A 24,722-nucleotide genomic window follows, 5' to 3' on the forward strand; every position below is an offset into this window, starting at 1 on the left:
TAATTTAAATTAAATAAATCAGATTTTTTTTTTATTTGATTTACTTGATTTTGTAAAATTAAGACTTTTTTGTCACACTGATTTCTACCTTCGTTCAAAACTGAGCATTAGAGAAGAACTGATTTGAGGTAAAAACTTCCTAGACACAAAATCATGTCTACAAATACTACATGTTTGTTTTATGCACATTCTCTTAATTGCTACATTTGTTGCAGAAGAAGACCAACAGTCACAAATGACAAAATAAGAGCCAACCAAGAAGGAAGTGTGTTTCTCATACACTTTTAATGAAAGAAATCACTTGAGCAAGATAGTGAATTCTCTAAACCAATACCATAATAAAAATATGTATGCTATAAATATTTTACAAAGTGAGTTTCTTGTACAAAAGTCTGGTTGCCTTTTTTCTTTTCATGCCCCAGCACACAAGAGACAGGTCCATTTTTTTTTGTTGTTTACACGTGCGACATACTGCTTACTTAGAGCAAGTCACACTGGTTACACATTCTCACCACATGCACACACACGCACATAAAACACACTGCTGGAGAGTCAAAACAAAAGCTTTCTCCACTTCGACGGCTGAGAAGTTTTTGGGGCCAGGAAAAAAAGGTCCTCTTGTAAGGGAAAGAAAACAAAAACATACAGCCACAGAGTTCAGATCAACACATTGGAAATGGGTGCCTATTTACAAAAGCCTGGCCTATGAATCTGGCCGCTTAGTGCCCTGTTGGCTCCTGTGTATTTCTGCTTCTAGATAGTGCAGCAGTAGTTGGTTACGGGGAATCTCGAGTTGGAAATGTATAGACGTTGTTACACAGATGACGTGGTCAAAATAAAGCACCCTGTAGCAGGGGGTCAAGGGGAAAGAGCATGTACAATGATGCAAAACCGACAACCAAACTTTTTTTTTTTTTTTTTTTCTTAAGGACTGTGATTATGCTGCTTGGGGTGGCCACTGTTAACGTGTTACAGCTTGGCACATGGCTAGGTCGGTGTGTCTTGATTGAACAATGGGTGCCACGGGCAGTGCACTGATGGGGGTGAAAGCCTACATTTGTGCAAGTGAAGAGGAATCTGCTTCTCCTTAGGTCTGTTCTCCAGAATCGGTGCCAAGCAGGTTCTTCTTGCATGATGCAAAACAGCCAGCCCTTTGGCAAGCTTCTTAAGTACCGGCAAAGTTTCTTTGGACTCAGAAATGATGTGAATCTAGGCCATTCACCGGTAAAACTCAATGCAGTGCGAAAACTTGGTATAGATAATCCTCCATTCTCAAGAGTGACGGAGTTTAAAAGCAAGAAAATCGAATTGTCATAAAATGATGAAGGAGACATATTCTTTGAAATTCATTTCTAAAATGTTGAAAAGCATTCACAAGAAGAAAACTAAGTTTTACTTAGGAACATAAACTACTAAAAACCTAAAAAGTAACAGCCTCACATCTAACAAAATACCGTACTCAAACACTGCAGCAAGCTATATGCTCTCTCACAAATAAAGACAAATGCAGAGAAATATGGCAGGATACATACTTATGAAAATTCCAAAATCCTATGCAAGACAATGGCCTTTTTTTTTTTTTCAATGAACACACAGTATTATGCATTGCCAAGGAAGCTAGCAGAGTTATAATACAGAAAGGGAGCCCTAGAGTCACTGAACAACCAGAGTACTAAGTTTGTTGTTTATTTTTGCTGCACACAACAGATAAACTGGTATCAATGGTCAATGAGGTTCAAAACTTCAAAGTTAACGATCATTTGGCTTACCCGGCTTAAACGTTTTAAATAAATATGCTGGTTCACCACTCAGACTCCAGTCTCTAAAAAAAGCCAAACCCCCTTTCCAATAATATATATATAAAAAAAAAGAACCTTATGTGGTAACAGTTTATTTATTTTCCCTTCCAATCTAAAAAAAGGCTGCAGGTTTCGCAACTCTGGAGTTTTATTGAGTGACTCTAGGTAAATCTCCGAGTCCTGTTTTGACCTTGAGAAAATTCTTCAAAGGTCCTTTAAGTAGGATTTCTCTAAAGCAGACCCAGTACCAACAATTGCACCGCCCTGCCACAAGGTTGATGGGGCGATGCGAAGAGACACTGGTAGCACTGAAAACAGCAACATCCTAGCAGTCACCACAAGGTGAACAGCACACAAGGGGGAAAAGTCGGCTCCTCTTACAAAACTGTATGCGAGTGTCCACTAGTCGACGGGACGATGACGCGGAAGTTGAGGGGTGTGACAACCCGGGACAAGCGGCCCTTCTGGAAAAAGTGTGTTCCTATCATCCATCCCTCTGCACTCTCTGGCCAGCGTTCGGAACTCTTCTCGGCCGAAAAAATAGGCCGTGGCCGGCACCCTTCGTGCTGCAACCACTTGCCCGAGTCCCATTGCAAAACGGCAACGATTGGTGACTGAGCGTTCGGAGCACTGATATGTAGAGCAAACAGACTTCCTCGACACTTCCGTCCGGTGCCATCGCAGCTTTTGGAGTAGGTGGGATGGAGAAGAGCCTTTTGCAGTCGAGAGAAGGGAATATGGCAGTGCGCACGCACAAATATACATGCACATCAACACACATACACGCACACACACTTTCGCACACAAGCAGAGGGAACGAGATCTTTCCTCTTGGAGAGCTGCTCCCAGAAGATGAGCTCCACTGTCTTCTCCTCCGGAACAAACGGGGTGTCGGCAAAGTGGGGACGGGGCAAAGGGGCTTACCAGGCCCGACCAGTTGCCAACCGCGAGCTCTTCCACTGCACGGAATGACCGTTTGTCGCACGAGCCCAAGAGCCCAAAGCGTTGCAGCCATCACAATGATCAAACGAAAAAAAGTCTTCTTAAGTTCTCTTCGGCATGGGACGCGAAGAATCCGTCTTGCTCGCTCTTTCCCGGTTGGGCAATGCTTTACCTGGTTACCCCACGCATGCGCGGTTTTGTACTAAAAAAAGCACAACGGAAATGAGCGAGCACGATTGCACCCACTGTCAAAAAAAGTGTTCACCCTGTGCAAAAACAAACAAACACAGTTTCACTTTAAAAGAAATGTAAAACAAGATAAAAAGAAAACAATGAAGTTTTAGCACTTTGTTTCTGAGGAAGTGGGAAGAGAGAACACGCAGGAGTGGTAGTTGCTCGCAGGAAGGTCCGGAGCACAAACAGAAAGCCGCTGCCTCCGCTCCGTCGGGGAGAGGGACTGGAGTAGGGGACTGGAGTAGGTGCCGACGACGGAGACTGCGGCGTGTGGCAATCGGTGGAGGGTCGATGCGGCCCGCCCGGTGATTGGAAGCGGCGGGAGGAACCGAAGCGCGGAACGCCGTGGAGCGAGCAGGCGGGGGAGAAGAGGGCACACAGAGAGCACAAGTTGTGGTCCTGCCAGCGTCACACGTCCACCGACTGCCAGTGCAACCGTCATGCTTCCGACTCCCCATTCATGATGGAATTCACCTGGCCCAGCTTCCACGCCAGCCGGTTCTTCTGAGAAAACTCGTCCTCTTCTAATGTTTGCAGCAGCTGCGGGATAGTGGAAGAAAAAGAGTCGTAATTTGATTTAAAGTGTTCCAACGCTGCGCTACCGTGCTAGGCCACGCTAGGCTACACGTCCCCTTTACCGAAGGAAGCCAAGGAAGTAGGCTCGACAACCTCCGTCACAGTAATTTTTTCGTTTTCTTTGAGAGACTGAGGGCTGCATAATCGTAGGGCCAAAACATTTTGGCACAAATGCGAATGATCGAGAGTCCCAAATCAAACTGTGTCACCTGATGCAAAGTGCTCATTCATTTGGCATTTGTTTATGCATCTTTCAAGCACAAACCGGCGTACCAGCAAAGTATTGGCAGCGACTTTCACCATACTGCTCTGCCTGACAGCGCATTCTCTCATTCTTTTCTCAACATGAAATGAAGAGAGAGAGAAATAGAGAGAGGGAGAGAAAGCAGCGCAACAATAGCCACAGCATAGAATAATTAAAAGAGTAGTTGGTCGCATAGCAAGGTGTGTAAAGTAACTTTTCGTGCTACCGAAAAATCAAATTAAGTGACCTCAAACCATATGTTTATTTATAATATCCGCAGGGCCATAAGGCATTAGAGAGGGATGAGGGCACTGGTTACAATGATCAGAGTCTTCTATATATTCGAGTATATACTTACGATCACAGTCTATCGAGAGCTCTTTACAAGGGGTTCAACCGGCATCATAGTATGACGGATAAGATTAAAAGTTTGGTCAGAGGCAACTCACTTGATCTGTGTACTTGTAGGCATACTTGTACAGTTCGTGCAGAGCTACGTTGGTGTTGAACTCGTGTGCATGAAGCTGTAAGGGAAAGCACAGATTTTAGTAAATCATACACAGCTTAACAATAGAAAAGAACAGTGGTAAGGAAATGCTATCAGCTACAGGCAGAATATTACACATGGGTGCTAAATTTCAGGAATATTTTCTTTTTACTTCTATTAGTATCTTCCTTGCTTTCAAGACTAACATACTGCTATTTAGTAATACCACTTCTAGAACAGTTCAAGATAGTGTCACAAGTGGGCATCCCTTAGGCACATTTAAATGCTTACTGGCTGCACAATCATCTTGGACAAGACACAATGCCATGCCTTGTCTGCCTATCAAAAAAGAGTCCTAGAGTTGAGCCCGGATATAGTGAATTCAAAAGGGATTGTAAAGTAGTTTGATATATCAATATTTTGATATACAAATTTATGTTAAATTAAGCTCGAGTTGAAATTTCCTGGTGTCTTTGCTAATAACGAAGGTCACAACAAACGGGAGCTGACCAAATAGAAAACCTAAAAGCCGCTAAATACAGTAGAGCGCAGTTGACAGAGACCGCAAACACCGCCGCGCTTACACGCGCACCCGGCCGGGACCTCCACACAGCATAAGCAACAAAACACAAAAATAACTTAAAAAAACAAATGATAGAAAAATGGAAAAGCGAGATGCATAAAAAAATACCATAAAAAAAGTTAAGCAAGAAAAAAAAAACTTACTAAATTCAGGCAGCAAAAAAAAAGAAAAGGGCAATGCTATAACAGCAAAAGAAAAAGGTAAACAAAGATAATGTGTTCAAAGTGCGATTGCACAACCATTGTTGTCAACACACTTAAGTTGCCGAAGACATTTTTTTTGCTCATATTATTTTGGTGCTATGGAGTCCAGCAGCATCAGCAGTGTTCAGGGAAAGGGCATAGGCTACCGTTCCGACAACGGGCACTCCCTGCTCTCCCTACGCGTGCGTGCGCACGCATGCCCTTTTCTTTGCTTTTGCCATCCTCCACCTTTTTTTTTTTTTTTTAATGGTTCATTGTCATTTTTTTTTTTTCACAACTGCTCTTTCGGTCTGTATCTTACCTACCACGTGTATGCTGGCTTGGCAGTCTGCCAGCCCCGCAATGCAACGCAAGTGATGTGCTCGCCACTGGTGCAATCGGATCGCGGGAAAAGCAACAGGCAGCTGGGCTTCGTTTGCTATATCAAGTGTCCCCACCATGGGAGTTCGATACAAAAAGACAATGCTCCTATAGTATTACATGTGATTTTCAAGGAGATGTTTGGACTGCTTGATATAAACAATAATTCAAAATACCCGAGTGTGATATAACAGAGCTCAACTGTATACTCAAAATTTCCAACATGTAGCAGCGGTATAGTAAAAGAGCTGGCGAACTTATAGTTCACTTTCATGAGACACTTGCTAACCCAAAGTAACAAAAAAAAAAAAAAAAAGATATTCTCAGGAAAGCCACACAGGAAGGTTCCACCTACCCTGGACTCCTCTGCCAACATAGCATTCATGTCTTGATCACTGATGGCAGGCATGACCTTGATGTCTTGGTAATACCTGAAAATCAAGATACAACGATTTCCATCAAGATACAACAATCAAGAAAATCAAGATTCAACGATTTCCATCAATATACAACTATCAAGAAAATCACAATACAACAAAACAAAATCAAGAGAGAACTGCGGACTGCAAACGAAAACTGACTCTGGCACTAACACGGGCACTTAGTATAGTATTCTCAGAACCAAACAAATTATCAAAGACGGAGTGTTGTGTCGTTGAACATCGCGATCCTGGCGGTTAGTCGTCGAAATGCCGGCGAAAAAGCAGGAGGGAACGCGGGTGTCACCGTCCTCGCGGTGTCCCAACGGCTGCCGAAACCTCCATGAACTGTCAAACTGGAAAGCAACTGGCAGCGGAACGGACGTTTGCCACATTCACCACAGCCGCTGCAACGCTGCCGAGATCGCGGCCGGCAACAGCACGTCACTTCCACGACGTCGTCAAGCCGAAGTCGAGGGACCACATTTTTTAGACGCGTACCAGGCATGTATATGTGTATTCACTTGGTCTAGTTGGTGATACACCACGACAATTAACGGCGCCAAAAAGACGTGGACCAGTAAAAGAAGAGGCGCACGTGCCAAGAATGCATTGGACCACGTTAATTCAAATTGATAGAAAAGGAAAAAAACATATACACCTCATCAACAAAACATCCGCATCTCGTATGTGACACGGGTGTTTTGTTTATGAGGCATGCATGTTTTTTATTGAGTTTGATCAATTCAGATTAAACTTGAGTTACAAGAGCACTCTTAGTGCATCTTCTTTTACCGGCCCTCGTCTTTTTGCCGCTTTTAATCGTCGCGGCGTATGAGGCACCTTGGCGCTACGTTGCAGTTTTGCGATGCCGTCGTCGAATTCAATGCCGGTGGTTTTCAAACTCGTTTACGTGGGACGAGCGCTCGCGCTAGAAGAGCACATATTGAAGCTAGGAACATGGCCTAGGTCAAGAGTGCTGCTTCTGCAACCCCGTTCGGCCGAAAGGTAGCAAAGACCGAGACACAGCAAGAACTGCCGCACACTGCTTCAGGCAGAAAAGGGAGCAAATACCGGAACAGCCCAGGTACATCCCTCCGCGTTAAAAGTTAAGCATGGTTCGGACAGTTGCATGGACTGCGTTCGGAGTGACAGACCTGATGGCAACGACGGTCACCGGGACGAGCGTTCTCCGTACACGGTCCGATATGCGAGACAAGGAGTGACTTGGCAAAGCAATCGTGAGTTGCGATTGTCAGGCGTCTCTTTCATTTCATCCATAAAGATGACGAGTCTGAGCATTCCCGTCTACCTGAAACCAAATGTGGCCCTTTTTCTTCGATTTTCCCCAGAATTGAATTTTTGTTTAATTTGCCGTATTTCAAACTTCCTTGAAATTCAAATTAACAAGCTTTTGCTACATAACTATAGCATCCTTTAAAGGACACATGCAAAGGAAAAAAACATTTTTTTTAAACGGCTTAGATGGAAAAAGGACGCCACAAAACAATTTTACAACGAAGAAAAAAAATTTTTAGAGCTATATTTACGGCGCAAAACGATTTTGTAGTTGGCGCCCGCGGGCACCGCGGAAAAGTGGTCTGTATTTATCACGTGACTGGTCTTTATTTATCACGTGGTGCTTGCGCTCTTTCGGAAGCTTCCTATGGCCTCTAAAAGTAACTTATTCATCTTTGTTTGAAGTATAACAAAAAACCAAGACGAATAAGTAACTTTTAGAGCCCAAAGGAAACTCCTGAAAAAGCGCAAGCAGACGTGATAGACCTGTGCGCCGCTCAGACGACGGCGGCGGCGCCCCGAAGCAGACGAACTTGTGCGGCGGCGGCGACGGCGGCTTGGAGAAACGCGTTGAAGCGGCGTTCGCACAACGCTCAGCGTGCGGCGGCGACGCAGCGCGGCGGCGCGCGGGCCTACCACGTGACCAGCAGCGGCTCCCGCGAGCGCCAACTACAAATTCGTATAGCGCCGTAAATATTGCTCTAAAAATTTTGTTTCTTCGTTGTAAAATCGTTTTATGACATCCTTTTTCCATCTAAGCTGTCTAAAAAAAATGTTTTTTTCCTTTGCATGTGTCCTTTAAGTCAACTTTCAGAACAGCAAAGAAAAAAAAAAAAAAAATGCACACCAATTTCTAATGCATGATATTGAAGGGCTGTAAAACAGTTAATGGAACAACACATTTTTCATCTTCCAGATACGTCGCTTGGCTCGTCTGGGTTGACTTTGAAAGGTTGAAGGGGCAATACATGCCCAAGAACATCTTTCTTAAGGGGAGACACTGCCCAGAAAAAAAAATTTCTGCAAAAAGAGTTGATTTTGAAAAATTACATTTTTACATCCACCAACATCTAGAGAGTATTCCCAAAAAGTTTCATTAATTTTCACTATATAGTTAATTTTTTATAAATTATTTTCTGTCCACCAAAGCTATAGAAAAGGTAGGGTTTGGAGCACTTTGAACACATTTTTCTCCGTTCCACTTTTTGGTATAAATTCCATTTTAGTCAATCTATCGTTTGATAATGGCAAAACAGGGAAAGCTCATTCTTCCCTTTTCCTGACTGAAATTTAATAAGGAGTGCGGCTATGGAACTTTTTCGTCACTTTACGGATGTCTTTTGTAAAAAATGTTGACATTTTGTCGAAGGCACAGAAGACCAAAACGTTGACCAATTTTGCAGAAGAGAAAATTTATAGAAATAAATTACTTTTTAGAAAAAAATGTTCCATAGCCGCATCCTCTATGCATTCTGCTACATATCTAGCAAATAAAAATTTTTAATATCGCAACAGTTTTCTGACGATAGATTAACTAAACAACGTAGGCGTGTTGCTGATAGAAGCTACCCTTATTTCCTTCTCACTTAACCGACAGACCTGAAATTTTGTTATACACCCTCTAGCATGACCACCAGCCTACCCTGTAAATTTCATTAATTATAAGACAAGGGTTCAAAAGTTGACCCCCCTAGGGGGTGTGCCCCCTTAAGATGTCCGGCTAAGTTACACGCAATGCAACATCCACTTTGTGAGTATGCCTCAAAACAAATTCTCCTTCAAAGTCGACGTCAGTCCCATCAGAGGAGAAAATTTTATACCTCCCCTTTTGCAGTATGTGATTGGCCTAAGTCATTTTGGAGCACTTTTCGGAGCAGCCAAAACGGTGTTTCAGAGCTTGTGTATGTGTGGTGTATGTTTTTGTTTACTTGAGCTTCTCCACCTGAGCTCCTTGGTTGGTCACATAAACACGCACCACGTTTATGCGACTCGGTGGTCCTCGCCCTGGTTCGCACAAGTACAGTTTCTGCAGAATGCCGGGGTTGCACATGTCAACGACTGTCAAGCCGTTCCGTAAACTATGGTCTAAGTGCTTCATGGGCAATTTGACCCAGAGGCTTGCGTCGGGGCACATACACTAAAACTTTGTGTATGTCTACCCAGTTTTAATTTTTGCTTTTACACGTCTACCCACACTTCGCGGTGGGATGAAGTCGCCCAGCGAGGTACGTTTCCATGATTTTACCCATATATATTCTTCGGCATGTATTCTGAAAAGGACTCAGGTTCGGGTCCTGGAATGCGGAACCAAGGAGAGAGCTTTTATGACTCCACGGGGAGGGGGGGGGGGGGGCAGCGATCTTGTACATGATTCGCTTAGCATTTGTTGGCGAGTGGGACCAATCAAATGTATTCAGTGCCCCCATTAAAGGGCCAGGGCATCTGACCAGCTGTCTTGACCCCCGATTGAACAGGCCACCGTGAAATTCGGGCTCGTGCACAATCCTTTAAAGTTTGTCTCCCGCAATGCACCATGCACCCCGACGTGTGCGACAGGTACTTTGTTTAGCATCTACAAAGTAACCACCATCCTCACCAAGCGTGATAGGACACCTGATGCCGAGGCATCCTTTATTTGCAAGCAGTGTGCAACAGTTTGTCCAAGTTATCATATTTTGTTTTCTTTATTATGTAACCTGGAGTTTAAGTAAAATTTGTGTCAAATCAATCAAATTTGGGGGTTTTACGTGCCAAACCAACGGCGGGCATCTGGCACGCTCCAGCGGAGGACTGAGGATTAATTTCGACCACCTGGGGATCTTTTGACGTGCAACCGAAAGCTCGGTTACACGGCGTCTTTTCCGCAATAAGCCTCCGTCAGATTGCGGGCACCTCGGCCGGGATTTGAACCCGCCACATGGGGATCCGTAGGCCAGCGCTCTCGCCTCGGAGCCACCGAGGTGGCTAAGTAAAATTTGTGTGTTTTTGTAATTGAACACGAAGCCTCCGGTTCATACGTCACCGACAACCAACCCTCCAACAGCTAACATCATCCACGATCCCCCGGCCCTCGACGACAGTCACCCAGGGTGCACATACGGTCTGGCCAAACAACCTGAACATCATCACTCCTACCGAAGTACTGTATTTACTCAAGTAATAGCCGCATTTCTTATGGACAAGGCCCTTGCGTCTACTTTGCTGCATAGGACGCACATAGCCAATTATCGCATTCCGCATAAAAATGAAGCGCATAATGAGGTCAAGAACAAGATTTTTCGTAAAATGCTATCTGAGCAGAGAGCATTTTCATGTGAAGACGAAATCCCTGTCCCGTAAATCGCTGCAATATATCCGCCGATCGTGGTTATTTGCTATCCCCATGTTCAAAGGGAAAGCAGACCCACAGGTCTTGTTCTTTAGAAGTGTGAATGTCACTCAAGCAAATACGGTAGTTTTAAATGTAATGTCTTTTTAATCAGAATTAATTGGGGGGCTAGTTGGTTGAACATCTCGACGGTGGTTTTAAAAAGCGCAAAGGATTAAGAAGAGAAGGAGGGGACAGGACAGAGCGCTTACACAATCGTCCACACATCGAATTCTACCAGCTTCTTGGGCCTTAGCTGCTATGTCGTGTATCTTAGACACCAGCTGTACGCCCTGCATTTTTGGTGGTGTGCAAAATTTTGGACTTTTTTCTAGTATCTTGTCTCTGTCCTGTCCCCTCCTTCTCTTCTTAGTCCTTTGCGCTTTTTAAAACCACCGTCTAAGTGTCTTTTTAACGTGCAATTTTATTTTAATAAAAAATAGTGGGACAACAAACTAATAAGTAAAAAAATAAATACTAAAAACACAGTCCTTGGGCCTCTGAATGAAGCCCCATTAAACATAGCCTCTGATGATCAACTTACTACAGTCGCGTCTCGTTAATAATGGACACTTACGTTCCCAAAAACGTCCTCCGTAATTACCGACTTCACAGCACACAAATATAGCACACACACTGCACAGTGTGTATGTTGTGCATTTGTCCAAACTACTAGTGTGGATGTGTGATATTTGTGCACTGTGAAGTCAGTAATATGCTCAACGAACATGCCCAAACTGCAGTTTTGTCATCTGCAATGCCAGTCTTCTATAATTATGAGACCAAAATGCATGTAATTGCCCAGCTCAACCCCCAGAATTTGGTCTATACAGGGTACCCATATAAACGGGGTCCACATTAACGAGACACGGCTGTACCCTCAAAAGCCAAGCAAGGCCCACCTCTCGACCCAGTCCTTGTAGACGGGAATGTCCTTGGCATAGAGCAGCTTGCTGCTGGGGGAGTCCTTGCCCAGCCGGTGGTCGGAGGTGGAGCAGGCATCCATGAAGGTCTGGGCCACCACGGACAGGCACGAGTCCACAATGTTGGACTTCACAATGTCAAACACAAAGTTGGGGTTCTTGATCAAGTTCACCCAGAAGCGCAGGGGCAGGCTGCAATAACAGGCGAGAACAATCAAGCTCCTTTCTTCTGTCCAGTTACGTACAACCGTAGAATCTGAGAAACACTACAATGAAAGCAGTAAACTCAAAATGAGGCGCTACGAACGAGGCAAACAAATGCTCTTCTATTCTAAAGAATGGTAGGTCATCCCAAATTGGAAAAGAAAGGTGGTTTGCGACACCTTTCCCTTTCTACTCTACGCAGTGGCCCGTGATTTCCGGTTAAAGTTATGCAACAGTACCTTTCCAAATGTCTGTGAGACAAATATTGGACCATTTTTCCTTTCTCCAGAGCAATATATCAGGATGTTGACATACGGATCTTTTCTGCTAATACTATCTTCGATGCATTCAATTTCATTTACACTAAGCTTTTTACTGCTATCATTCCCATACCACGTGTAGCAGATGCTTGTCAAACAATTAAACTGGCCAAAAAACAAGCAGTACCAATACGCGCAACAAAAGAGAGGGAATAGCATACAACAAACTCAATGGCTCGTATTGGCATAACATTTGCAGCCATTGTGGCGACCATGCTTTTGCAGCGTGTACCTTTACCAGCATTCATTTTGCTCTATGTGCAAACATGTATTAGTCACTGTAGTATTTCTCTGCAAAAGGAATCGCTCACCAGAAACGAGAAGCCCTGCAGGCACCCGTTAAACTCTCAGACAAACCATTGAAGGAATGAAAGAAAAGCTTACCTATTGGACTTCCAGGTGTGCACGACCTCAGGATCGGTGATGCCGTGCTGCAGCGCTTGATCGTCGAGGAAGTCGAACATGTACTTGATGGCCAGGGGCAGGGCACTGCCACGATGGGCCGTGCTGAAGATCGTCTCAAACAGGTCATCCACAAATTTCTGCAGCGTGCCCTGCAAGACAAACGGCATTGCCAAACTGGAAGATACTGGCCACATTCAAGAAAAGGCAGGTTATATGGGCGAGGAATTTGACGGCGTCTGCTCGAAGAACATATACTCCGTGTCGACTTTTCTACTCGACATTGTGAAGGCTAAGGTAGTTTTTGCGGCGCTCAAAGAAAAAGTGGGAAAAAAATTTAAAAATAAAAGACCAAGAGGCATCTTCCCCTTCTCTTTAACTCACGTCCCCTTCAACCCTGTTCCCATAAGCGATATGCCATATCTTTACATAATTTTGACCTAAGGAGTGCCAATCCCCAGTTTAATGCAATTATCTCCAAATTTTCAGTGGGCACTTGCTCAGGAGTTTGTGTTATATATATCTACTGACTGTGGCCTCGAAAACTCGAGTGCCTACATTTGGGATAGAAAGTAAATGACACATTATGCGTACGATTAAACCTATAGAGATGCCCAGCTATACCCAATCGAGGGGAATTATAAATATCCTCGCTAGATGCAAACATTTTTTCTTCAGCTATGAATGATTAATGCAGGCCGTAACGGCATCTCTGCCTAAAATATAGATATGCAGTTTCATTCTGAATATTTTACCGCAATGTAGATATCAATATTCACAAAGTTTCCATTTCCTTGTAAACACACCGGGCGTGAGCGCACACCATCCCGCTTTGAAAGTGTGCTTTCCCCTTAAGCGTGCAAACGCAATATTTGTACCTTTCAAAGTATCAATCGCAGTGCTTTAGCCTTGTCGAGTGTGCTTCTTACCGAGCACCGCTGTACTGCGGAGAAGCACCACCCGTGGAAGCGAGCTCCGTGGGTGTTGCTTCTTCGCAGCGCAACGGTGCTCGGTAAGAAGTGCACTCAACAGGGCTAACCAGCCGCTATAGACCTTTTCTGCAAGTGCGCCACTATCTTGAATTGACGTCACTTCCAGTATGGGCGAAAACATTGTTTTGACTTTGCCACGCCAATAGAAGGCATTTAGGATATAAGCGTAAACGTCGCACTTTGTCGTTTTGCCTCCCCTTTATTTTTTTGCAATTTGCAGGTTGAAACGTTGGATTATTTTTTCGTCGCCCATGCCGGATACGCCTATTATGTGGCTGGAGACGAGAGTACACAGAAAAGGTCTATAGACACTTGTAAAAATAAGAATATTGGAGTTCACCTCAAAGTGTATATCGATTAGCATATTATTCGAAACTACTATTGGAAAATTCGGGCAACATTAGTCGCGCGCATGCGTTGGCACCACGGGGCGTCGACTACATTACCGCCAACACCTCCTACACACATCTTGCGTGTGACATCACACTAGAGAAGAACGAAGCACCGCGCCATACTGATGGTTGACTTCGCACCGCACATATGTGCTTACTAGTGATGGGCCAAACTTTTGCTGAATAGAAAATTCAGCGCCGAATCTTCGGATTCGGCAGAGCCGAACGTTTACCGAACTTTTCTAAAGATTCACAAAAATACAATACATTGTTATACCGGACTTCACGTTGATATTTAGTTTTTTCCTGGCGAAAAAGAGTTTTTATGTTTTTTGTTTTTTTTCTTAACTTGAATGCAACATGGAATGCATAATGACACAGTTACTACTAAATAAGGTGATATTCTACATACAGGGGTTCTCAAACTGGGTTCCGGGGAACACAGGGGTCCCACGAGCTGGTCTCATGGGTTCCGGGGAACACTCAAATTGCAACCCCCCCCCCATGCCGCGCAGCTTCCTCTGCCGAGCTTCCCATGCCGAGCACCTTCATCTCACTTTTTACTGACATTGCAATTGATATGATGGGGATATATGGGAAGCAACACAAGCAAAATTGCCTACAATTGTGCATCTGTTGCTTCTTGGTCGGCAAATATGCAGGGGGGGGGGAGGATTCCGCAGCAGTTTTTGAGGCTTCCTGGGGTTCCGTGAGGCCAAAAAGTTTGAGAACCCCTGTTCTACAAGATAATTGTATCGGTGTCCTTTTTGTGTTTATTGGAAATTTTACAGTGACCTCTTGCAGCAGTGCTGTGACAACAAGGTTGGGTAGTAGCGGTCACTCACTAGTCACGATACAAGAGTTTCGGTCTTGAGGCCTCATCAGCACAAGCCTGCCAGTGTGTGTACAAATAAAGGCAATAACACTGCATTCTTACTTTCTCTGGGAGTCACCGTTCCGTATGCAAAAACAAATGCAATGGTTGCAGACCCTTTGCCAGAATTGATAACAATATTTTTGTATTTATTTACGCATGTTTTTCGATTTGTTGCATGACGTCAGTTTTGTATGAAAGTGTGCGTCCCATATTCGAAGCGCCTCGTTTTTAACCTTTAAAATGCCGTTTTCTGGTGTTAGGACACACACAGACGTTTAGGAACATGGGAAGAGTTAGGAATGTCAGATGTGCAACGTTGAGCATGATAGTCCTGTGTTTAATTTTATGCAGATGCATAAAAACTGCGAAATAACAAAAAAGCAATATTACTTTGTTTTGGCAGAAACTACTTGTGAGCAGAAAACAGGATTGTTATAATTGCGAGAAGCGCTTTAAACCGATTGTCAGTCAATGTTTCAACTACCTCGTTGCATCACTGGAAAGGTCAAATGAAAATCACGTCATTTGTCACTTGCGCAGTGTACTGTGTAAATTATAGGTTGATCTTCTGTTCTTGAGGCAGAAAATATTGAAGAGAACCACACTCTCAAAGGCTCACAAACACACAGTTACCGGTTACAGTGTTGCCTACTCTATACCTCGCTGTAATCGCTGGTTGTAACACACTGTACAATGATAACCACATGACCGCACGGCGTCCATTAGCAAACAAGGCAGGGGTGTCGGAGCGTCTCTTTCGGATGCCCTGCCTGCGCTTGTTGCCGAAGATTCAAAGAAATAGAATAGATTTTGCTTTTAATTCACCGGTGTTTGTCCCGTCGATAGCTCTGTTGGTAGAGCAATACACCACTGTCATTCGTAGGTTTCTATTTTGAGTCCGGCTTGCCCAGCGGAAATGTTCGCTTTATTTAACTATGCAGCGGCGGCGACTGGGAACAATCATGTCATCGACGACCTTGCCGGAAGTGTTTGTGAAGGACGACTGCACCATTTCCCCGGGAGGTTCCCACCAAAAGCTGTCGCCGTAGAAATTAAAGTTGATTACCTTTGTGGCCAAAAGCCTCGTGAGGTAGATTTCAGAGACCATCTTGTTCCCTCGCTCTCCTTCCTTGTTTTCACCATCATGGTGCTTGACCTGTGGGAAAACGAGGCATCAGTCCTGGTTTCTTCAAAAAGTGTCCAGAGAGCAGTTGAACTTTGGCTAGCCTGTCAAAGGATGCACTCACCAAGTGCCAGTACTTGTAGCCAGTCTCTGGGTCGTGATTTAGGGGGGACGTTGCACGACTTAGCGGAGGACTTGTTTTCATTGAGAAGTTGAGGGTTTCTGTTAACAAAAGAGGCGACACGACATTGGAAATAATTTTAACACAATACACCTGTACTTGTTGTAAACTTACAGTAAGCTCAATTCTACCCTGTACAAAAATTCAATTGAACCAGACAACATGATTCAGTCCCCATGGCTGAATCGTAATGACAGGATTGTCGTCCTATCAATTGCTAATTGCTTTGAAAAACAATGCGAGATAAAAAACTGACTAAGTACTAACATCATAGGCTTTGTTAGTTGTAACCATTACATCTATCTAAAGACAAATGTAAAAGAATCTAATGTTTGTGCTCTCGAAGAAAACTTGATTATTACATTAAAAGGAAACTAGCTGCTGAAAACCGCAATTTTTCTCGTCGGTTAAATGTTTGTAATGCAGCCATCCCAATGTTCTGTGCACGTAACGCAACCAATTTCTTTTAGGGGTGAAGCTCCTTAGGGTCTAGCCTTGGCCATCCGTCCGGCGTCTGTGCTCACATTGATTGCACTGCCTCCGGGATCGGCCCACTTTAAAAAAAAACACGTCTGCCCGCGCGAGGGTTCGAACTCAGGACCGCTTGCTTCTGAGGCAGACGTCTTAACCACTACGCTACACTCCAACATTGCATGTAGCCGCTCAACGTCTATACAGGAGAGGGCGCTGTGGTCAAATGCGTATATAATCGTGTTAAACTTTGCATGCATTGGCTCAATGTTTATAGACGAGAAGGCACTGCAGTCAAATGCTCAACTGCGTATATAATCACGATTCATACCACACATTCTCTTTCTGACATGGACCGTTGACTTAAGCGGTGGAGATGCGTTCCCATGGCTTCTAGCCGATCCAAGCTGATCCGCTAGAAGAACCACTGGCTCTGCATTTCACCGACCATAAAGCAGTAATAATGAAGTCGAAACGCAACCCAGAACTCAGCACTACCTATGAGCAATAAAAAAAAATCATCACCATCAGCACTACCTATGAACAATAAAATTAGTATCATCAGTACCACCAGGGCTTTGCCTTAACATCATTCACCACGGGGAGATGTTTGCTTCTTTTTAGTTTTCATTAGTTCGTATTGCGGTTAATTTGAGCAGCTTTAGTATGTGCTTAAAGTATGAATAACCAAACTTTTAATCACTCTCAGAACTCCTGCTGTGGGTGAAAGCACAGAAAATAATGGTTAAAAGATTACAATGAGCAGGCTGTCAAGACACAAATTTCTGGTAAGTGCACTCAGACAACACAAAGGCCGTACACAATTTAACAACCCCTCTTCAAATGCTTGTTACGACAGAGAGCAAGCGTTTGACCCCACCAGAAAACTATGAACTAGGTGCTCTATGCATCAACAAGGGCTTCACGCACAGAAGACACCTTTCACAGTCCGTGAAGTGCCAGAGCACTCGGTGAATATAAACCAGAATAAGATGTAAACTTTAATCAGACTACTCAGCAAAAGAAACCCAGCCACATGCCACGTTCCAATCACCACTTACCATACTTGTGCGACTTCTCCATTTTCTCTGACATGATGGAGAGGTTGTACATAGATGACTGCTTGGCCACCAGGGTGAGGTTCGCTCCGTCCGACACCTATCGCAAAACAATAAAAAAGAAAACTGTAAATGAGTATATCTTGTGGAGCAAGACATCCAGTCTAATGACTTCGTCTATGCAAGTCAGGCAGGGTACCAGTTATTCTTTTTTAATTTCCACCGCCACTGACCTTGTAGTGGGCAAGTGTGTTCATCCTTTTCCACTCTCCGTCAGCCTTTGTTGTGGAGTCCTCATCAGAGAGGATCAACCGCCCTGTGTTCCCGGTCCTCCATTCTGAAATGAAGGTGAAAAAAACATTCACAAAATGATTAAGCTGGAGTCGTAACGTGGTGCCAACAAACTAAGAAGTCGAGAAAAAAACGAAAGCCGTTTACAATTCCCTGTAACGCCGGTTAGAGCGCAGCTCTTGAGGAGGAAGGTGGAAGCATACTGAGAGATAGGTGACTCCTTGAAGTCACGTGACCTCAGGGGCTCACGTGACCTTCGGGGGTCACGTGACCTGAAGGGGTCACATGACCTTAGGGGGGGTCACGTGACCTAGGGGTGTCATGTGACCTGGGTGGGTCACGTGACCCCCAGAAGTCACGTGACTTCAGGGGGTCACGTGACCTCAGGGGGTCACGTGACTTCTGGGGGTCATGTGACCTAAGGGGGTCACGTGACCTCGGGGGGTCATGTGACCTCGCGGTTACCCCGACAAACCGGAAACGGGCCCCTAAGAGCTGCGCTCTAATAAATAAACTGTGCAAAGGACTAGGACAGAGGCAGAAACAAGTACGACAAATGGAGTGTAAAAGAAGTAGGGCCTGATAAAAAGGAAGAGAGGTCAGTTTGGAAGGCTGTAGCCAGTCGCTCCATATAATAATAGATATGGCAGTAAGCAGGATGATTCGGACAATAAGTGATAATTTTGGAATTCCAAATGTAATCCCACTATAACAGCGATGCTCACAAGCAGGTCCATTTGGAGGATTTGCATTACACAATATTAGGGTACTCTGTAAACTACCTGTGACCACTGCATCCTAAATCTCATGATGTCTAGATTCTTTGCCTGATTCCATAATGCCTGTGACTAAGGCATATGCATACAGACGTGGCAGTGCATCTTCGTCTTCTGGCATGAAGTATAATTAGCTAGTATTACAACAGCCCATCTACTGTGTATTTCCGTAAAAAAAACACCCACCCAAATTGAAACCCCTACAAACTCTCGTATCACAGAAACCACTATCTTGTGCACAAATCGCAAAAAAAAAAAAAAAAAAAATCAAGAACGATTTACAAATTTGCGTGTCACGGGAACGGACACCGCAGATTATGGACGCAGCACATTAGCGTGTCACGGTGAGATAAACACGAGGGAACCCGCGGCGAGCATGCCTGTCGCTCGTACCGATACGGCAGATCGCACGGCTGATGCGATTTTCGTCTGACATTGTGTGATCAATATCCAGGGTGAATCGAGGAGGGGGAAATGTTTTGGAATATTTAGGTCATGGTCATTCAGCCCCAAAACCGGGATGGGCGATCTCTCGGGGGCGGGAATTCTCTCGGAACTTTACGGTATCTGTAGCAGCATTTAAAGTTACCAATACACAAGAGGTCCATGCTCTCTCCCCAAAACCCAAAAAGGCTCAATGAGGGTGCCAGAAGTGTAGGAGGTATAATCCACTGTAAGTGTTTCCAAACAATTTAATCTCGAGGAACTCCCATTTGCCTTGAATGGCAACCGAGGAAGCCCTCCCTGACTCACCACTGATCCAATAAAGTAGTGCACAGAAGTTTACCAACATTGTAAAGAAAATGTATAGAAAATGCTAGGCAACTGCGTTGCATACGGGAAACGTTTAGGCTTCATCGCTCTTCGGTTACACCTTATACCCAAGCACATTGATGTTAGTCCGTGTAGTGTGGGATTAGTCTCTAGTGCTCAAACTCAGATGTCTAACATCTTTGCTCGCGCTGTTCATCACTGAGATTCCACGCAGCTAAACGCCTGCTTTCATGGTGCTACATAATGAGAAACAGCGCAAAAGGGACAGGACACAAAGTAGAAGAAGGACACAGGACATGCGCTGACTAACAATGGTGCTTTTCATGAGATAACTCAAAGTGTACCATACCCACTTATAGCAGTTCCTGGAATGACGCGATACTGCTAATCACTCCTTCGTCAGTGCATCCTCGCTCAACCACACGAACACCACCTCCTCACCCACTAGCCACGTGACCTCACCCCATTAGAGTGCCGAGCTTCCTTCGTCGGTGCGCAAGTGGTTGCACTCCTCCTTACCCACATCCAGCCATGTGACCTTGCCCGTTAGCCAATCGACATCAAACTTCCTTCGTTCCTCCTCTCCCCCGTCAACCAATTGGCGTCAAGCTCCGCAATCGCTCCATTTTTCAGGCTTCACGAAATACCGAGCAACTAGCGAAGAAAAGTTTCACATTAATAACGCACAAACTAAGGAGTGTTTGGCCCATAGTTATGCATCAAAGGGTTCACTAAAGTAATGCTTACACTGGAAAAACGCTTTGCTTAGCGAATGAACGGTCAAGATAATTTGGAAGCCTGTGAGGGTACCCTGAGCAACCTCAGTACTCCTTTTTTTTTAAACATACAATGAAAGAGACGGGACGGAAGGAAGGAGACAAACAATCGCTGATTGTTTGTCTCCTTTCTTACGTCTTGTTTGTTTCTTTGTACGTTTTAAATAATCATGCCTTACCAACACGCCCAAGCTTCCATTCTGATCAGTATTCCTAGGTGCTCAGTTTGAGAACCCAGCACATAGATTTGAGTAGTATAGCGCTACAGGAATGACAACTAAATCACAGCTACACCAGTCACAGCCAAATCTAACGGCGTCAGTGTTGGCGCCGCTGGGACTGGATCCCAGTGGCGCCAACATTGACGCCGGCTTTTCTGCGACATTAGCTCCTTAAAGCTATCGCTCTAAAAGGTTGAGGTTCGCTCACCCAGGTCCAGATCATCTTTGCTGGGCCGCTGTGAGGAGGGCATGTTCTTGTAGACGGCATCGAGACCTTTCTCCTTGACCTGAGAAACGGTGTCGCAGTCCAAGATCCTGACCGGGGTCTCGTTGTTCTCCCCAATCGGCTCCATGCCGGGCATGTAGCAGCTCTGCTGCGCTATCGAGATGTAAGCAGTCTGCAAAACAAACGAAACACATTTAACCAAACAATACAGGGAAGCAGACCTGTGTGGCTTTGTAACAGAATTTGCATCTCAAGGATCAATTGGAAAGGGGTTGGAAGGTTTTTCAATTCTTGAGGCACAAAACAGCCCGTCTATGACTTGTTTGAGAAAATTCACCATCACAATTACTACACACTTCTATATAGCCCACTTCTGGTGAGGCCCCGACCCCAAGGGAAAATAAATAAATAATTGCCTAAAGTGCACACTTATTAAATTTTTGGCCATTGCATTGTTTTTGAGGTTAGAAATCAGCAGGAATAGAAGCAAACATAAGCATTTTGTAGTAGTTTAAGAAGCAGTCATGCTCAACAATACCAATAAAGTCAGGAAGTGATCATTTAACACTTGCACCAGAGCTGCTGAATTATTAACTACCTATGTAGTATTATTGTTTTTGAGCCCGTGACTATGCAAACTACCACAGCCATTGTATAGATCCCTATCTTTAATGCAGTGGTTTTCAAGGGCGGTCCACAGACCCTTTGAGGTCCAAGAAGGAGTTCTAGGGGTCTGTGCAGCCATGCCTCATCAATCAAGGCCGGCAATAAAAGTTGTCATTTTTAAAATTGAGAAGAAACATCCCAATTTTCGGGCGAGTTTTCTCATGCGTATGTCAATGAGAGAAATCTACTTGACATTAGCCCTTGGCTATATTGATTTATTAAATCATTATCATAATTAACCTATACCTTTCCCTTCCCCTCATCACGAACGGGGCAGGGTCCTTCATCATTTACGCTTATCTACAAGGGGTCCAGGAAACATCAATGGTTGAGACCACTGCTCTAATGTATATCCGTTTTACTACCACCCTCAGGGTCCTTATGGCCAAGTAAGTAGTTAATGTTTTTTTCTGTATCCTGCAGGCACCCACCATGCTCTTGTACTCGATGGACTGCCGAATGAGCTTCTCCTCGGAAAGGGAGTACCGTGCTTCGCTGGTGATGGCGTCCACTGGACCTTTGTCCACTTGCTGCTTGATGGCTCGGTAGAGCACAAACAGGGGCTCTCCGGCACATTCCTGGGTCACGGGACGGAAAAAGACGGCCCACGTTGGCATGGAGTCCTTTGCAACAGACTGCGCCAACGAATGACGCCAACATTGGACACACTGACCCGTAGGAACTTGTACAGCAGGAATGTGAACCAGGCAGACAGCATTTTCTCTGCTACAGACTCGGTCCTGAAGGGGAAAAAAAATGCCCAGTGTTTTGAAAGAACTCGGAAGGGTCATGCAGATCACCCCCAAACTTCCTCGATCTTCAAGCTCACCTTCGTAGTAGAAGTTTTGGGTGGCTCTTGCCCTCGATGCATTTCTCGATCAGTTCAGCTAATAATGTCTTCAGGATGCTGGCAAAGAAAAAGAGTCTAGTTTCAGCTAATTTAATGTATAAACTGCACGACAAGAACTGCATGGTTACTCAAATGCATAGACTGCATGTTGGCAGGATACAGTGTTTTCGGAATTCATTTCTTATGAAATTAGGAGGGAGTTCTTTAGGGTTTATTTTTAACTGAAAAATCTGGGTGAATCAGTCTGCTTGTGTTAGATTCCCAATTCTGAAATTCTGAGTTATTTTAATGTGTTCCCCAATCATTCAAAATTGAAAAACAAAAGTAAGTCCAGGCACAAATGTATCCCCAGTTCATGAGAATTCACCTGTATCAAACAATATTTATGGCAATACTAACCAGTATCTCATGACAAAAATTGCAAAGAAATGTTGCCGGAACAACAGAATACCCTGAAATAACTAAGCTCCTGGAGGTAGTTGCTGGGAAGCATGGAAACCTCAGCTGCCCTCCCCTTCCATTGATATCTATGGGTTCATAGTTTTCACCATTATAAAAACACTACCCTCCCCACTCTTTTTACGAAGCACAAATAGTATACTCTAAGCTGGCAACCTAAAAGGTGGCCTTTGTCGTGACCCAGAGGTACAGTGCACACACACTGCTCTGCCTGTGTGCATCTACTCCTTCGTCCATCTTCGCACTGTTCTTAATGTCACAGTACCAGAACCTGTTGTCCTGAACAACCCTTGGCAAGCTAAAAGGTAGGTAAAACCCCCTTTTGTCAGTTGTCCAAGATATCAAAAGAAAAAGAGGCTTCTCCTCAGGACCATTTGCCTCTACTCTTATAAAATTTATTTTAAAACAGTCTTTTTTGCTTCTTATGTTGCAACTGTGTCCTTGAAATTTTTATTTTTTCGGATAAATCTAAACTGACGAAAATTTTACTAGCAAGTGTTCCTAGGGTATATACGAAAATGCCGAACCTTAGGTAATAATTACAACCAAGCACATCAAGTAGTTATGTAATAACTAGCTCGGTCATTTTTCTATGAACGCCTACAGAGTATGTGGAGCGCAAGTTTGTCCGCTTCTTTCGTAGGGGTTGTGCTGGCGTCAGAAGGCCGAGCTCTGATTGAAGGATAGTGGGTAGACCTCAGGGCAGCTGCATTGAGGTCTACCCACTATTTTTCCAACATGAGCTTATCAGACCTTGGCGTTCTAACATGTCACCGCAACCCCCTGCGAAAGAAGCAGACAAACTTGCACTTCACATTTCTTATATTGATTCTCTGGCAGTGGTATGGTCGAACCCTCGTGAGCCCTCTCAATTAATACAGATTGGTTTTCGACCCGCGATTAAAAAATGTCAGAAGACTATGAAATACAATGAGTAAAACAATTCTGTCTTACTCTGTGCAGTATTCCATCTTGCCCTGCAGTGTGACCATGATCAGCGACGCCACGCTCACCCTGAAGGAAAAAAAAAAATCCTTTTTGAGGTACGACAGCACAGCATGCAAGAGCAGGGGCTCTCAGCCAAAAGATTCGGCCGTGCACTGACCTGTCTCTCATTGAGAAGTACCGATTTGACTCCAGAGTCCTGATAAACAACAGCAGGAACGTCTTGTTCATGACCAGTTGGCCAAAGTGCCACAGCCCTTTCTCCATGTACTGCTTTTTCACTGGATCCATCTGAAAGCAAGGGTGATAATAAAGACAGTTGAGTCCAACAAAGACTGAACCCCTGGCCTTTGGTTACCCCAAGCATTTGTCGGTCCACAATATGAGCCGATAACCAAGAGCAGAGAACGCCGAGAGTTTATCAGACCACCTGCGTCTTCCATGTTCATTTTGCTAATTGGTCTCGGTAATGAGGTGCCACATCTAGCATGTTGTATGTAATGCTTAGAAGATGACTTTCCAGACAAAATTTTCTGAAATGAGGATGTGCCAGATAGAGAAAAAGTAAGCAGAACTCTATCATAGGCTGTAGATAGTTATTTATCACGGTGGCCAGAGATTAGTACTATATTACTTGTATTTTTTATACTTTAATGTAAGTAGTAAATTTCAGTGAATAAAAAGTAATCTATATAGTATTTTAATTGAAATGTCTCATCTTAGAAGTACTTTTACTGTAAATTATATAGTATTTTAATTAAAATGTCTCATCTTAGAAGTACTTTTACCGTAAATTAAAAAAAAAGCAATAGTCAGGTATTTTTGGTTGCACTTTACTATGAAATTAGTATCTGAAGTGACAAACTACAAACATGCAGGACAAATACCCCAACTCAATGCTTAATCAAAATGGGTATTACTATAGCTTTACTGAGCCCCACATGCCCTGTTTCCTAGACATCTACTAGTAGATCATCCTGGTTAAAAAAAGGCTAACGGGTTGACCAGATGATGACTGCAGTGCTGTGGCATGGACTCTCTCCCAAACATTCTGCCAAAATTAAAAGTTAGGTTGCTTGCTCGGAGATTTGGCAATTCCTGCTATTGGGAGCAACATTGCAAAGCTGACAGCACATTTCCAGCAGAGTATCCAAGTTAGCAGAAAAAAGATTAAGAAATAAAATCTAGCCTCGCTAGTATACTCGACTAATGCCACTTATCTCAGAAGAATCAGGAGAATAAGGCAAAAGGAAAATGGTCTATCACTACTAGTCACAGTGGT

General features: G+C 44.1%; 1 protein-coding gene across 2 annotated transcripts in view; it reads right to left on the reverse strand.

Moving 5' to 3' along the window:
* Window positions 1–266: 266 nt before the first annotated feature.
* LOC8031211 (plexin-A2) overlaps window positions 267–24,722 on the reverse strand; it is a 178,517-nt gene continuing 154,061 nt past the window's right edge. Inside the window, exons 26-40 of one of the 2 annotated variants that reach the window (XM_040222894.3) lie at window positions 23,601–23,728; window positions 23,450–23,509; window positions 22,016–22,093; window positions 21,860–21,926; window positions 21,618–21,764; window positions 20,503–20,692; window positions 17,690–17,793; window positions 17,460–17,556; window positions 15,871–15,968; window positions 15,690–15,779; window positions 12,345–12,514; window positions 11,416–11,628; window positions 5,784–5,859; window positions 4,245–4,319; window positions 267–3,515 (exon numbers count right to left, since the gene is read on the reverse strand). In XM_040222894.3, coding sequence (XP_040078828.1) covers window positions 3,414–3,515; window positions 4,245–4,319; window positions 5,784–5,859; window positions 11,416–11,628; window positions 12,345–12,514; window positions 15,690–15,779; window positions 15,871–15,968; window positions 17,460–17,556; window positions 17,690–17,793; window positions 20,503–20,692; window positions 21,618–21,764; window positions 21,860–21,926; window positions 22,016–22,093; window positions 23,450–23,509; window positions 23,601–23,728 — 1,695 coding nt within the window. In that variant the 3' untranslated portion in view covers window positions 267–3,413. Of the gene's footprint in view, window positions 3,516–4,244; window positions 4,320–5,783; window positions 5,860–11,415; window positions 11,629–12,344; window positions 12,515–15,689; window positions 15,780–15,870; window positions 15,969–17,459; window positions 17,557–17,689; window positions 17,794–20,502; window positions 20,693–21,617; window positions 21,765–21,859; window positions 21,927–22,015; window positions 22,094–23,449; window positions 23,510–23,600; window positions 23,732–24,722 lie in introns of both variants that reach the window. The other variant, XM_040222893.3, reaches the window with a different exon arrangement.

Source organism: Ixodes scapularis, unplaced genomic scaffold (assembly GCF_016920785.2).
Source record: "Ixodes scapularis isolate PalLabHiFi unplaced genomic scaffold, ASM1692078v2 PGA_scaffold2__306_contigs__length_199485367, whole genome shotgun sequence".
NCBI lineage: Eukaryota > Metazoa > Arthropoda > Arachnida > Ixodida > Ixodidae > Ixodes > Ixodes scapularis.